The 17,188-nt window shown below is 38.2% G+C and overlaps 1 protein-coding gene across 1 annotated transcript in view; it reads right to left on the bottom strand.

The window, feature by feature from the left end:
• The window catches only part of LOC126253403 (parafibromin), a 77,128-nt gene extending 61,141 nt beyond the window's left edge, over positions 1–15,987 (bottom strand). The window contains exons 1-3 of the mRNA XM_049954703.1: positions 15,820–15,987; positions 14,958–15,063; positions 5,337–5,599 (exon numbers count right to left, since the gene is read on the bottom strand). Of these exons, the coding sequence (XP_049810660.1) occupies positions 5,337–5,599; positions 14,958–15,063; positions 15,820–15,950 (500 nt within the window). The 5' untranslated portion in view covers positions 15,951–15,987. The remainder of the gene's footprint in view (positions 1–5,336; positions 5,600–14,957; positions 15,064–15,819) is intronic.
• Positions 15,988–17,188: the final 1,201 nt, after the last annotated feature.

The raw sequence follows: 17,188 nt of genomic DNA, 5'->3' as shown, positions 1-17,188 counted from the left end.
CAGTTGCATCACATGTTATAGTCTCATTTAGAAAAAGGTTACCTTTCCTTTCATAGCACTCTTTCAAGTCTGTACACACTTTGAGTCTTGCTTCCTTATGTAGATGGATCAACTCTTTTGGGATGCACTTTGCACTGGTTTTGCTGTACTTCAGCTCACTACTGATAACATTTGGTCTGTGCTAACACTTACTACAACTCTTTTTGCTGTATGTACAGCTGTAACATGTTGGTCTTCACAAATAATGTCGTCAATGAGGGTTTCAAGTGGAGTTAAGAGCTCAATGGGCCAACCAGGATGTTGCTTGTCAACCACTGAAATTTGACCATTTTTGAATGGCACTCTACCCACATATAAAAATTTCTGCAGCTCATACAACTTTCACCATACTGTAAAATAATTCAAGAAAAGATGTGCTTATGCGTGAGTGTACTCCAACTTATGAAAGGAAACGTCTGAAAGCTAGTAAAGTTTTCACTCTTTTTGCGTGCCTGTCGACAGCATTACAATTTAGTGAGTGGTCTCCTTTACTCCTAAAATATTCAATCTAACATTTATATTTTTAATCAAACTGTGCCAATGTTCAGCTTCAAAACAGACTTAAAAAATATCAGGTCTATTGCAATATTAAACTGGTAGCCTCATAATGAAAACTACTGGAGTGGACATTGCGGGTACTGTTCATGCTTGAACTAAATGATCAACTTCCACTGTCCAATATATGTGTGCAGAAAGAATGAACAACAGATCAAGATGATGATGTGAGGTTTCAAGCTGGGGAGGGAGATACAGCACAGTTTTTCTGCCAGGACCCTCGTGTCCATAAAACGTGTTACCCATACATTATGATCATCTTGCAACACAAAGTATTCGTAGAGTTGTACAAGATGGCCTCCACAGAGAACTAACGTTGAATACTTCATGAAAGGTAGGAAAATGTGGTGTAGAAAGAATCATCAACTGTGGTGTAGAAAGAATCATCAACAAAGAGTCAACAAAGGCCCAGCGAGATTACGTTAGCCCCTCACCAACACCTCTGGAGGAGGCAATGCGGCTGCGGGGGTATGATGGGAGTGCTACAGCACATGAAGTCTCCCACCTCTGCTGTTGCCACCCTTGACCTCCACCTCAACATGGGATGGGACACGACTGGTTGACATAAGTCTGTTACAATTGCTAGCTTGACAGCAAATAGGAGAGAAACTGTTTTACGACTTGCCTTCCGTAGAAATTCGATCGCCAAGTGACTGTCACAAAGGGACCTGAATTGTCTAAATGGTGCACTCTGGCCAAAACATATTTCTTATATAATTTCCCCGATGATGCTTCCATCCAAATCTGCACAGCAATAATTTGATGAAAGAAGACAAATGACAAAGGCACAAAAACACTCTGAACAATTGTGGTGGTCTCTCATTGGTTATGATATCAGTGTTGCCTCAAGTTTCCCCAAGTGAAATTCCCTGATTTCCAGACAAGTTTTAGCATTTTCCCCAGACAAATTTTGAGATCTCAAGGAGAAGTAAAGACATAAGTTGACAACAAAATGTAAGGAATTTTGTATTTCTCCCCTGTGTGAGCAAAATTCTTAAGTACAAACATCAACATCTTCTGTAATGAAATTATTAGATGGAGAAAAGCAAGTCCAGTGGTATGTGTGTTTCATTTGTTTCATTAAGGCCACTGTTGTTATTTTTTTCAATAAAATGAATTACATTTGGTGACAAAAATATACTTTTCCTTGAAGTCGCAAGACAGATTTAAAATACCTTCATGATTTCAGAAATAATCTCAGAAAAAATAGGCCTCTTGAAAGAAGTGTATAAGGCAAGGAAGAGTTGTGTAAACCAACACTATAGCTGACCGCCAATAAAATGTTTTCTACTATGTTCGTTATTGTCGGTTATTACCCACTGTGTTATGTCATGTCTATTATTCTACAAGTATTGTGTGATTTTTCTTTCAAGATACATATGAGTACACAATGTACAAACCGCCAACGAATGCCACAATTTTCTTTTTCTTCATATCATTCATAATATATAAATTACTTTCTAAGTGCCAAAATGTACTAGAATAAATAAAATGTCTATAAAATGCTGCATTGCACAATGTACTTGGGGTGAGACATTCGCAATTCCTGAAAACCATTGCTCTTAGCCTCTAGCCTGCAGAGGAAAACTGCTGTCCTGGGTCCTTGGATAAACCATGAAAATCCGCTGCATTATGCCACACACAAACAGACCTGGCCAGTGGACAGATCGCTGAGACTAGATCCAAAGGGCAGGGCTTGCACATTAGTGGGAAATGATAGGCTTCAGATCGGCAGGCCCGATCCATTAGACATACCCGCAGAAATGGTCTGTGGTTTTGGCCAGTCATGGAAGTCCACTCGTGTGGCCCGCTATGTTTCACAGACACCATTCGACGAAATGAGACTGCGTTAATCAATCCGTGCAACAGATAACTTATTCAAATACTCTGAGAATCAATGCTAATGAGGATAGGTAGCAACTCACTGTAAAGATGACTGCTGAGTTAGAGACAGGCACACAGAAAAGACAATCACACTCTCAAAACCATATTTTCGGCCATAGCCTGCCAGAAAACAAGAGCACGCACACATGCACGCACACACACACACACACACACACACACACACACACACACACACACAAAATCACTCAGCCACAACTCACACACGACTGCCATCTCCGGCCTCAGTGTCTACAGTCTCTGAGAATCAGATGCAAACAAACCACTCCTCTCGCCTCCCTGCCTCTCATTTGCAGTTGCTAGACTAGTGGCAAGAAGTGGTAGCAGCACTGACTGCTAGCTGAAGGGAATGGTACGAAGGGGAGAAGCAGTAGGAATGAGGGAGTTGGGAAGCAGTGCACATACTCAGCTGTGCCCAGCCAGTGGCAATGCATGACATCTCAGTAAACAAAACATTTCATCTACCAACAGGAAAACAACATTATTCCAGTGTTTATTTTTCAAATTTCTCCGACATGTTTGAAATTCTCTGTTTTTCAGAACTTATGGCAAGCATGGATATTATATAGCCAAATAAAAAGAGTAATAAATTTCCACCACGAAATTCTAAATTTTTATTCACTTTTTAATAACTGCTTTCAGCTACATTTATATACTAAGAGACACAATCCTTTTCTACTCTTGTCCTGTTCACTCACAGTTCATATTCCTCTGTCTGCTATTTGAAGGACTTCATCCCATAGCTCAGCTACCTATCTGTTTATGCATGACTGTCTGCTGTTCACTCCCTCTCCTATTCTGTAACTACGGACCTAATTGTAACACACATATCAGTTCCACAAAAGGCGACAATTTACTTTTTTCATCCATACTTGATATGGGCAAGTCTTCAGGTCCAGATTGTATACCGATTAGGTTCCTTTCAGATTACACTGATACAATAGCTCCCTACTTAGCACTCATATACAACCGCTCGCTCACCGATAGATCTGTACCTACAGATTGGAAAATTGCGCAGGTCGCACCAGTGTTTAAGAAGGGTAGTAGGAGTAATCCATCTAACTACAGACCTATATCATTGACGTCGGTTTGCAGTAGGGTTTTGGAGCATATACTGTATTCAAACATTATGAATCACCTCGAAGGGAATGATCTATTGATACGTAATCAGCATGGTTTCAGAAAACATCGTTCTTGTGCAACGCAGCTAGCTCTTTATTCGCACGAAGTAATGGCTGCTATCGACAGGGGATCTCAAGTTGATTCCGTATTTCTAGATTTCCGGAAAGCTTTTGACACCATTCCTCACAAGCGACTTCTAATCAAGCTGCGAGCCTATGGGGTATCGTCTCAGTTGTGTGACTGGATCCGTGATTTCCTGTCAGGAAGGTCGCAGTTCGTAGTAATATACAGCAAATCATTGAGTAAAACTGAAGTGATATCAGGTGTTCCCCAGGGAAGCGTCCTGTGACCTCTGCTGTTCCTGATCTATATAAATGACCTGGGTGACAATCTGAGCAGTTCTCTTAGGTTGTCCGCAGATGATGCTGTAATTTACCGTCTAGTAAGGTCATCCGAAGACCAGTATCAGTTGTAAAGCGATTCAGAAAAGATTGCTGTATGGTGTGGCAGGTGGCAGTTGACGCTAAATAACGAAAAGTGTGAGGTGATCCACATGAGTTCCAAAAGAAATCCGTTGGAATTCGATTACTCGATAAATAGTACAATTCTCAAGGCTGTCAATTCAACTAAGTGCCTGGGTGTTAAAATTACGAACAACTTCAGTTGGAAAGACCACACAGATAATATTGTGGGGAAGGCGAGCCAAAGGTTGTATTTCATTGGCAGGACACTTCGAAGATGCAACAAGTCCACTAAAGAGACAGCTTACACTACACTCGTTCGTCCTCTGTTAGAATATTGCTGCGCGGTGTGGGATCCTTACCAGGTGGGATTGACGGAGGACATCGAAAGGGTGCAAAAAAGGGCTGCTCGTTTTGTATTATCACGTAGTAGGGGAGAGAGTGTGGCAGATATGATACGCAAGTTGGGATGGAAGTCATTAAAGCAAAGACGTTTTTCGTCGCGGCGAGATCTATTTACGAAATTTCAGTCACCAAATTTCTCTTCCGAATGCGAAAATATTTTGTTGAGCCCAACCTACATAGGTAGGAATGATCATCACAATAAAATAAAGAGAAATCAGAGCTCGAACAGAAAGGTTTAGGTGTTCGTTTTTCCCGTGCGCTGTTCGGGAGTGGAATGGTAGAGAGATAGTATGATTGTGGTTCGACGAACCCTCTGCCAAGCACTTAAATGTGAATTGCAGAGTAGTCATGTAGATGTAGAACAGCTCATTTACTATTTCCAATAAACTCGAAAATTTCATTCTCATTCTGCCAAAGACAGATAAAATTTGGGGCTGAGAGTCACAATCATACATACACGAACAAACTGTTGGATAAAGGCAATAGAAAGTATGTCAAGAGGAAAGAGAATTGTATCATAAAAGATTACAATTTTGATGCAACAATGACTATACAAACTCTCACTACTATGACATGCAATAATTTCAGCTGAGTACAACATAATGGAAAGGTGCAAAGGAAGCATTATGATGGAATAAAATTGTGTCCATATAGTAATAGCTTACCACCAAATTGAATTATTCTTACAAGAAAATCAGACATTAAGTACATTCAGTAAAATGCAATCTGCTAATTCAAATTCTTTTTTAGATTTAATTACATTAGAATAGGTCTATGAATTAAATACTTGCAAATATTTTATATCCTATGAAAGCTTTTCAGGGCAAACTACGTCTGGTTTGGCGCACTCACTTGATATTATCGACAGTGACAGAAGCCTCTTTTGGTGCATCAAGACGTGCTGCTAGTTGCTCCTTGACCTTTTGCACTTGTGTTTCTTCAAAACGTGGCTTTTTGGCAGAATTTTCAGCGGAGTCATCAGCGGTACGTTTCACTTGCGTTGGTATCTCGAGAGGTGCTGATTTGTCGATATTTGCTGAAGATGCTGTTTCACCATTGAGATATGCCAAGAGATCCTTTCGATCGGGTCTTCGGACAACAGGAATATTCTCTGCCTGTAAAATATCACAACAAAATCCTAAGCACAACTGCAATTCTGAAAAACAAAAGATACTTTTACAGAACTCTTCTTGAAATCATAACTCTACGAAACTATTACCTTTCTCTGAAACTGTCATAATTAATGAAATGCATTACAGTGTACAAACATTCCAAACAACACACTCAAAAGAACTGACATAATTCAAGTTTCAAATGAAGACCACCAGCTATGGTGACTGAGTACTTTTTAAATAAGATGTCAACCTTATTCTGTCAAACATCTGGTCACAAGAGACTGGAGGAACGAACAGAGATTCAGTACACCATCTGGCCACCTGGGAGTGGGAAACTGTGCCTAAATATGAAAGAATCACCAGTGATCAATGGTATGTTAGAAGGCAATGGAAACAACTGGATAAAAACACACTAAGTGTACAGATGCGGCATGCATCCTCCTACAACAATCTGATGACAACCTTTTCCTCCAAAAATATTATGGAGGTAAACATAGTCCATGCTCAGATGTCTGGGGTTTGGACTGCTCAGGAGGATGACGAAAAAGGCTAGCATTCTATGAACCAGAGGGAGAAATTTTAGAAACCTAAATGTTGTCGGGAAACCGGACAGTCCGAAAATCGAGATTAGATGGATAAGGTTTGATATAATAGGGATTACTGAAGTGAGGACGGGTTATGTGGTGACATCAGCATCAATAAATGGTACAGTAGGTGCTGGCATTTTTACGAATAGAGAGGTAGGTAACGTGGTGATTTATCACAAGAAATGCAGTGACTGAATTATTCTTTTGGAGAGTGAATCACTGTACAGGTTTACATGCAACATCATACGCTGGCAATGAGAAAATAGACACAATGTGTGAAGAAATAGAGGGATTGATAAACTATGTAATGCCTCACTAACTCAAGGTATTTTTCCAGAGAGACTGAAATATGTCATTGTTAAACCACTCTTTAAGAAAGGTCATAAGAGAGACGTCAATAACTACCAAGTCAATAACTGACAACCCGTTTCAGTGCAGTTGTCATTTTCCAAAATTTTTGAGAAGGTGACGTATTCTAGACTATTATCTCAACTTGGCAAAAATAATATCCCCAGCAAATCTCAGTTTGGGTTCCAGAATAATTGCTCTACTGAGAATGCCATTTATATGTTCACTCACCAGATTTTACAAGCATCAAATAATAAAATAATGCTGATTGTTATTTTCTGTGACTTATCTTAAGCATTTGACTGTGTGAATCACAGTATTCTCTTGTGTAAACTGAAGTTTTATGGGATTGACAGTATAGCTAACCAATGGATAATGTCATATCTAACCAGAAGAAAGTTGTACTTAGTTATTCAAACAAAGTAGTCTGGGAACAGACTTCTGACTGGGGCCAAATGATGTATGGGGCTCCCCAAGGCTCCATCTTAGGTCCACTATTGTTCATACATGCAAATGATTTTTGATCCAATGTACAACAAGCAGAATTAGTCTTTCTGCAGGTGACATTATTGTAATCAATCCAAGCATACATACAGAAACAGAAGAAATGGTAATCAAAGTTCTTAAAAGTATCACTGACTGGTTTTCCGTGAATGGTCTCACACTCAATTTTGAAAAGATGCAACATATTCAGTCCTGTAAGTCTAGAGACACTACACAAATGATATGTGTAACATATGGTGAGGAAATAATAAATAAGTTGGAAACTTCAAAATCCTTAGGTGTCCATATCAATGGGAATTTAAACTGGAAAAAGCACATTTTGAAACTCCTGAAACAACTTAGTTCTGCCACATTTGCATTTAGAATCGCTGCAAATGTTGCAGAGAGAAAAATCAGTAAGTAGACATAGTCGGGCATACAGTATATTTATTCCCTCATGAAGACCATTGTAAATAATCCACTACAGTTCTAAAGAACAATGGTGTACATAATTACAATACCAGAAGGAAAAATGACATTCATCATTCCACACTAAGGTTACCTTCAGAACAAAATGGAGAGTACAACACTGCAGCAAAAATTTTTGATCGCTTATCAGTGATATATATGTCTGACAAAAAGCAAAGTAAAACTTTAATTTGTAATGTGAATGTAAATGACTTGTTCCACATCATTACCACTGACTGTGCAAAATGACCCATGGAACGTCAAACTAACTAATATGAAGAAGGATAAAAAATTTTAGTCATAGGTGATTGCAACACTATTAAAGATGAGGGGTTGCTAGAGAATATGAACTAAAGACAAGGAATGATAGGGGAGGGTAGCTTAGAGTTCTAACACAGGTTTCAATTGGTTGTAGCGAACACTTTCCAAAATCGCATGACACGAACGTATACTTAGGTAATACCATGAGATACTGGGTGGATATCTATTGGACTACATCATGGCTAACCAATAATTTAGAAGTCAATTTATGGCTGCAAATTATACTGAAGTGCAGAAAACTAAGATTGTAATCTGTAAGTATTTTATTTTTAGTTCACGTTGGACTACTACAGAGAAGTAATATTTTGAAGAAAAACAAGACAGCTCCCTGGAAGGAAATGCATTTGTCCACACTGTGCTGAGTGACAAGAAAGTAAATTTCATTAATGGACTTTTTGTAATTACCTGACTGCCAAATGAGACGAATGTCCATATCAATGTAAAAAAAAATCTTCTAAAATAGAAGTTTCATTGCCCAGATCGCAGTTGCTACATATCCTGATTACTAGTTACAGCAAAGTTATAGTGCCATCTTCAGATCATTGAAGACGTGAATTATTAGGCCCCTGTTTTGTTGTTGTGGTCTTCAGTCCTGAGACTAGTTTGATGCAGCTCTCCATGCTACTCTATCCTGTGCAAGCTTTTTCATCTCCCAGTACTTACTGCAACCTACACCCTTCTGAATCTGCTTAGTGTATTCATCTCTTGGTCTCCCTCTACGATTTTTACCCTCCACGCTGCCCTCCAATACTAAATTGGTGATCCCTTGATGCCTCAGAACATGTCCTACCAACCGATCCCTTCTTCTGGTCAAGTTGTGCCACAAACTTCTCTTCTCCCCAATCCTATTCAATACTTCCTCATTAGTTATGTGATCTACCCATCTAATCTTCAGCACCACATTTCGAAAGCTTCTATTCTCTTCTTGTCCAAACTATTTATCGTCCATGTTTCACTTCCATACATGGCTACACTCCATACAAATACTTTCAGAAATGACTTCCTGACACTTAAATCTATACTCGATGTTAACAAATTTCTCTTCTTCAGAAACGCTTTCCTTGCCATTGCCAGTCTACATTTTATATCCTCTCTACTTCGACCATCATCAGTTATTTTGCTCCCCAAACAGCAAAACTCCTTTACTACTTTAAGTGTCTCATTTCCTAATCTAATTCCCTCAGCATCACCCGACTTAATTCGACTACATTCCATTATCCTCGCTTTGCTTTTGTTGATGTGTGTGGAAAATGCTATCTGGCAATTGAAAACATGGAGGAAAAATCATAGAAAAGACACTCCCATGCAACATTGAGTACACTGAAATAAAACCATAACTATATGAGCAAGACACAGAGGTGTCAAATATATTTTGTGTCCAAGTAATGTTAATTGAACAGTGACTAAATGAAGTGAATATGTATCTAAAGTTAACGTCATGTAGCTTAACAGACAAAACTGGACTGTGAAAGAGTATTAGAAAAGTGTCATCAGCCTGTCCGAAACATTTGGATGTAAGTGCTTGTCCAAAACATTTGGACGTAAGTGCTAACCTGTGATATAATAAATGTTAAAAGCATTTATTGCAAGCTGATCATCAACTTTTCACTGATATCAATAAATGTGAAAAGATCACAACTTGTACAGTGCTGCATTTGTCACTTAAAAAACTGGTCATCAAAATCAAATTATAGGAACACTTAAGACGTTCACAAGCTGCAGCGCTATTTCCAAGGTTTATCCAGTTCATCTCTCATTTCACATTCTGTAGTTTCTCTTCCTTAGTTTTGCTGATTGTGTTCCAGTTTTTCTTTTTACTCTTTTGCTTATCGTTTCCTATATTCAAAAGATAGTGACTGGGATGTGTTAACACTAGATACAATACGATTATATACTTTCCAAAAGACACATTACAGCCAGACATTAAGACACTGAAACAATCACGATATAACTCTACACCCAAAGAAAATATTTATAACCACAAATACACAAAAACAAATCTGGCAGAAGTACAGAGAACAGTATGTCTCACATTTACAACTTTTATGTTGAAATGTTATTAAGGATTTTGCTTGAAATACAAAATTATATGAGTTAGTTGTGCTATGTAGGTGATCTTGATTCATTTTCTGCTTTGATCACCTCTTACAGTAGCTACATTTATTGAAATATACAGCACTTTTCTCTGTGTGGAAATATTATTAATATTTTCTCAAAGACAGAATCTACACTGTGCTAACAGATCGATCTGTGGCGTAGCCCATAATCAAGGTTACGTTGCAGTAGGGTCAACTGAAATTTGCAATACCACACATCTGGTTTGACACGTAACATAAATGTGTTGTCATGTAACATCTTTGTTGTGTGCTATATTTGAAACAGATTGTCCCTGGAGAGGGTGCCTTGGAGTAAGTTATGGTGTTCTGTAGTATGGGATATTTATGTTTCTAAATTGCTTCTGAATGCTGTTAGAGATTCACTGGACTTCTAAAGTGCTGTTTGTGAGACTAATCTTGCAAGAATCTGTGGCAGTATTTTTGTGAGTTATTTTGATGTTGGCGGTTATGAATAATAGATTAATTTTCTGATTTGGAATTATTAGTGTGGTGTGGTGTTCATAGTTGGAGATTTAAATTTATGTTTCACTTTTTGTTAGTTATAGATATACCAATGGAGTTTATGAGAATGAAGGTTACGAGTAATCCCCTGTGTCTGCAATGAGGGACAACATATTGACCACGGCTAAATTCCTACAGTTATTCAGTGTAATTGCTGAGTATGTGAAGTATCATATTTGTGGGCAAAGCATGAGATTGTCAAAAGTTGCTGCATCTCAGGCCAGTATAAGTGACATCATCAGAGGCAGGCAAATGCTTAGTATTTTATCGGGAGTGGTTGCTGTTTTTAGAAGTCTAAGCTGGCCCTTCGTGGGATTGCGTTGATAACATTTTTGCTATCATTAGATTGTTAGATTTGTGTGTCGGCTGACTGTGGTTGGTAAGTATCTTTTTAATGTTTTATTTTTTAATTGTAGTGTGATGGTATGTATGTTTGTGTGCATAAATGAGTGTTTACTGTAAATCAAAATTTGTGTTAATGCAATGTTTTATGAATTTTTAGGTTGTGTTTTAGTTGTTGGTAATTATGCTGGATTGTGATAGGCAGGTATCATGGAGTTTACTATATATGCATAGGTAAGGCCAGGTTTTCAACATTAGTTATATAGGCGAGTTCTGGTTTTGTGGTACAGTGGAATTTGTTTTAGCTACATTTATTTATTGTTCAGCTAATTCAATCTATACAAGGTGTAGCCTCTAAGTTATTAAATACATTTCTAAGAGGTGTTTCCATGCATCTCTGTCCGCTGCTGTCTTCTGCCAGTTGAAGCTCGCGCAACTTTCCTGAGTTCCTTATCCCAGTGATCAGGTGGTCTCCCTGGTGGTCTTCATTTTTCTCTGGGACTCCACTCTAAAACTGATTTTGTCCATCTTCCATTCTTCGTTCATGCAATATTTTCTGCCCACTGCCATTTTAAAGTCTTAACCCATTCTATAATATTTTTTACTCCTGTTATTGCTTGTATGTCTTCACTTTTCTGTCGATCTTTCTTAGTGAGACCGAACATTGAACTTTCCATAGCTCTCTGAGCAGTTCTAAGTTTCCTTTTGAAAAATTCATTTAAAGTCCAAGTTTCATACCCATACGTTGAAACCGGTAGGACACACTGATCAAAAACTGTCTTCTTTAAGTAGACTGGCACGTTAGATTTGTAAACTGTTTCATTCCTTCCATAAGCCCTCCAACCCAGTTAAATTCGACAAAAATTTCAGGTTCCAAATCCTCTTTTGTGTCAATTAATTGCCCCAAATAAACGTATTCTGTAACATTGTTTAGGATGTTGTTGTTCAGTGTTACTTGTCCTGCAGCTATCCACTTATTATGCATAACCTTAGTTTTAGAGTGATTTCTTTTAAGTCCAACTCCCTGACAATGATCTGTAAAGTCTTTTATAGAGGACTGCACATCCATTTTAATGTTAGCTCGGACCACTATATCGTCAGCAAATCTCAGGTTGGTGAGCTTTTTACCATTTATCATTATTCCTCTGTTGTTCCAAATAATTTTAGACATAGCCATCTTGAGAACTGCTACAAATAACTCATGTTCCAATGGAAAATTCACACTTGTTTTTTCCTTTGTTGATAGATGTACAGATGTGTCATAAATTTTGCGCAATATGTTTATATATTTTATTTCCAGTCCTTGCTTGGCAAGTGCTTGTATGACTGCAGTGTGGCTGACAGACTCAAAGGCTTTTTCGAAGTCAATGAAGGCTATGCATAGTAGCACGTCATACTCATTTGCTCGACTAGGCCTAATTACCCCATGCAGTGTGTTTATATGGTCAATTGAAGCGAAACCACTTCGGAATCCAGCTTGTTCTATGGGCTGTGCAGTCTCCATTACCATTTCAATGTGATTTATCAGGACTTTAAGAGAACACATTATACATAACAGAAAGTAAGCTAATGGGGCGGTAGTTCTTCAGATCGTGAATACTTCCCTTCGTATGTAGTAAGATTATGTTTGCTTGGTTCCAGCAGGTTGGGAATGCTGCCATTCTGTATACAAGAAGTAAAGACTTTAGCCAGATATTTCTCTGTTTCCTCCCCTGTAAGCTTGGGTATGTCAATTGTCAGACCATCATGATCCCCTGCTTTGCCATTCTGCATCTCGTTTATAGCTTTTCTTATTTCTTCGGGGAGTATTTTGGGGACTTCATCATCATCTGTGAAACGTTTTCCTAATGGTTCTTGTGTTCTTTCATATAATTTGCTATAGAAATTCTTTACATGCTTTAGAATTTCTTCCTTTTCTGTTATGCGCCCATTATCACCATCAATTGCTATGATTTAATTTTTACCAATCATAAGCTTTTGTTTAGTTTTCTTGCAGTTCCTTTTATTCTCTAATGCTAATTTTATGGTGTTTCCATCGTATTTTTGTATGTCAGCTTTCATATTCCTCCTTATACACTTAATTTATTTTCTTCCACAAACTTAACTAGCCTTTCACCCTTTTCGTTCCCCTCATCGATTCCAAGGCAGCCTACTGACATCACCCTGTTTTTTGACACCAACCTTGGCATTTAAGTGCCCAATTACCAGTTTAAAGCGGCAGTCTCCCATCCTTTGTTGTGTGTATTTTTTACTTCTTCGTAAAATGCTTCTACTCCATCAGCCGAATAGCTTGCTGTAGGAGCGTATACTTCGACTATTTGTAGTTTGTATCTTTTTGATATTTTAATAACAAGCCTTGCTCCTCTACTTGATGTTCCTTCTATTATTGATACTTTGTCTTTTACATCTTTATTTATTAGGAAACTCACACTCTTTGTTCTATCGTCTTCTTCTCTGAAGTGATACAGAACATTTCCTGACTTCAGAATTACACATTGTTCCCCTTTAGGTCTGGTGAAGTGTTAGATACCAGATTTGTCAAGTTGTATGTAGTTCTGTAGCAGCATGGATTTTGTTTAAGCTACATAGGTCAAGTGACATTTTCGGTACCAAGTTTCAGAGCCATGTCTGTGTTTGTGCCATCGTGGACTTCATTTGAGACATTTTTTTTACTGTGGTTTTGTGGGTTGCTGTGGATTCAGTTTGTTGGTGTTAAGGTTTTATTTTGGTACATCTTCATTATTAGGGTTGTCGTATATTTAGCTTGTCCCCGCCCAAAATCCCTATTTCCCTGGCTGTCCTGTTAGTTTTATGTTACTTCTGCAATTATTTTTCACATTATTTGTGTGATTTGCATCTGTGTGCAGAAAAATGGTCTACTCCAGGACAGTGTACAGGTTCTACAATTTTTAGTATTAACACCAATGAAAAACCTCTGCTGAATGAAATCTTGAACTACATATATGCTGATGACTGAGTTGTGGCCATCCAAGCAGGGAAGATGAGAAGGTCAAAAAAAACTCACTACCACCTTAAACTCCAACAATGTGTCCAGGACGAACTTAAGAAAAACACCCTTCCACCCCTCCCAAAAAAATGAAAGGTTTGGGTATTTCAACTTTGCTGCACGCATAGCTGCAGAATGCTCCCGGTATAAAGGAGAGGAATGTTGAAGAACTTAAAGCCCTGCCACTAACGCAATACTGTCCTAACATTAAAATGATTGTCAATGTCAGAAACAATATCCCCTGAAAACTATAAGTTCAAATTGGGTAGTAAACCATAAGTAATGCAACAGTACTGGCAGTTTGTTATTTCACTGGCAAATATGTCCCACCATTGTGGTAAAAAATAAGGAAACCCCACCTACACTGAGTGAGGCGATGTCTCATTAAGAAAAAGTGCAGACTCATCAATGGCTGTCTAAAGCATATTCACAACCATAACATCTACCGTCTGGCTCTTATTGCTTCACCAATAATTTGACAAGAGACAAATGCCTATAAACAGTGTATGAAGCTCTACATGTCTGAACAAACCTAGAATATGTTACTGAACCAGCTACCCAAAGGGTAAAATCAAGTAATAGCTACCTCACAGCCGTGAGAACTTGAGACACTAATCACAGCCTACAGTCAAGATATAATAAACTTCAAGAGACCATCATTGAATGTAATCACCAGGAGAACTGCCATGACAATAACGAAAAACTGTGAAGTCTGAAGGCTCTTAACAGACTGTGAACAAGAACAAGATTGAAAGCAAATTACATAAAATATGTAGTACTGCTGAAACTGTGACACCCAGACAACACACCATATGTATTACTGCAGCCTTGATGATTTCATGTCAGCTTCTTCTAATCAAAATCACATTGCCCACTTCATAGTTAAACTAATCTTTTTTTGTGTATATGCTATTTTGGAGGTTGCTATAAGAGTACATGGTTGTTCTGTTCCAAATACATGGATTTTGACCACACTCTTTATTTTTAATCTGGCGTTTCTGATATGAATAGATGTTTTACATGTTTTTCTTGTAAGATATATACAACAAAGTCAAATTACAGGACTTAACTGAACAACACTACACCATTTATTGTGGAAAAATATCTGTACTGTGAGATACACTGGCAATGCAAATTACTGTTATAAAACGCAGTAGTATGATAGTTGTTAACTGGGAGCTTACCGCAGCCTTCCGAACGTACACAGGATGTGAAAGAGCAACATTCTTGAGAAGGAAGAGCAGACATTCCAATGTGTAATATTCCTTTGCATGGTCTCCTTTACCTGACCTGAAAGACAATGCCAGACTTATGTAGATACACTGAAATCTCATGTTACTGCAACAAATGTATGATGACATTTCTGTCAAACTTTTTTTTTTTTTTAAAAAAAAAGGAAAAAATAACCATTCTGTTCTGCTTGCAATCTACACGGATAACACAAGCAACAAAATAAAAATATTCATTACCATAACATGTGACCATGGGCAATGATATACATCACATTCAATTTAAAGGATATTTTTACTGAAGATGATTAACGTAAATTAGCAATAACTTCTAACGTTATTAAGAAGAAAAAAACTGTCATCGTATTTCTTGAATTAAGAGATGCACTGAACTACTTTTATCTTTCTGTGTCAGTTTCATTCACTGTCTCAAACGATTGTTTGTGTCCGGGGCGTTGCCTTCATCTGGGTTTAACAAATCATGTTCCCTACGAAGTAGAATTATCACGCGTGAAGTAATTTTCTACGAAGAGAATGGTGTACAATTCTTAAGAGTGAAAACCCATCTAGTCATTACAACATTGCCATGAGTGTGGGTGCGATGGATATCTACCTTGTATGAATTAAAGCGGAGTAATTCTGGACATGACACCACAAATACAAAAAGTCTATGTGCAGCCATCCACAGAGGAACAGCAAGTCAATGGAACAGCACACAAGCTAACCTGACAACAACTATACACGATAAACAAATGTGTGAAAAAAAAATAACACACGACAGACGCTCTTTAGTTTTTCATGGATTAATGTCACTCACCCCCACATCAGGTAATTTGTGTTGACATTTTTCGGCCAAGAAAATTCGCCGAAGATAATCTGATTTTCTCTTTGTATAATTTCCTTTTTGTTGACATTATACTGCCGTAACAAACTCAAAGGATCAGCCATCGTACACTACTGACACGAAAAGTCAAAGACTATAGAATTTCTAACGCTGCCAAAGTTACAAAGTACAAGAGACTGTGGTACAAGCGACATGGTTGAAGTTTTTTTTCAAATCTAAGTATGGTTATTTTGAAAGTTTCTGTTTAGCTTTATCAGCTTCTAAAATTATTGTAAGATATGTTCCGATTTTACAAAAAAACTTATGCACGCTTACATAAAGTAGACGTAGTTAAATTAAAGTCACTTGAAGAAAATGGCTGGTTGCTGTATCTCTTCAAGTCACTGTGGCCTTGAAAGAATTGCAAGGACAGTACCCTAAACGTTTTGAGCACACAGTCAATCTTACATTTGCTGTTTCAGTTGAAAGCACCCCTGTGCTTCTGAAGGCTGAACTGATGATGTGTAAAGTAATTACCAGTTTCAAGGCAAATCCCTTTAACGTTAAAACTGTCCATGCAATCTTTTCTAAGGTAGAGTTTTGGCGTCTCGACAACGAGGTTGGAAAAGTGCTACAATATTTCGACTAACATATGTGTGTGAAAGACTTTTCTTCGATTATGAAGCTGAAATTGTCTGCAATATACCCTCAAGAAATTGTCTGTGTCTGTTCGTATGCTGACAGCTTGTACCAGATAAAATTTATAAATAATTAAACAATACTGAAAATTTGTTTTGTTTTTGATCCATGTTGTTAAGAAATGCGAAATATAAAACCAAGCCGTATGCGCCGTAGTTTCCCCCTCTTTCCCCTTTACGTACTCAAGACCGTATGACGTGGAGGTGGGGGAAAATGTGCCGGCCAGGCTCAGCGCTATTGCACTCGTGCCAGGGTACGGTCTGCTAGCCGGATTCTTGGCCACCCCTTCTCTAAATGATGCTACCTACCCTTTTCCACTCGCGAGTGACGCATGGGAAAAATGACTGTCGGCAAGGCTCTGCACTGACTCCAATTCCTCGATTTTTCTCGCCATTGTCATTATGCAAGATATATCTGGGAGGGAGTAATGTGCTGTCCGACATTCCCGAAAAGTGCTCTCTCGAAATTTCAGTTGTAAACATCTCAGTGATACACAACGCCTTTCTCGTAACGTGTGGTGATGAAGTTTGTTGAGCATCTCGGTAATGCTCTCGCACCGACTACTCGATACCGTGAAGATATGCGCCGCTTTTCATTGCATCTTCTCTATCCCTTCTATCAGTCCTACCTTGTAAGGATCCCACATTGATGAACAGTATTCAAG

Source organism: Schistocerca nitens, chromosome 4, assembly GCF_023898315.1.
Source record: "Schistocerca nitens isolate TAMUIC-IGC-003100 chromosome 4, iqSchNite1.1, whole genome shotgun sequence".
In the NCBI taxonomy this organism is placed as follows: domain Eukaryota; kingdom Metazoa; phylum Arthropoda; class Insecta; order Orthoptera; family Acrididae; genus Schistocerca; species Schistocerca nitens.
This window is presented reverse-complemented; position numbering and strand designations above follow the sequence as displayed.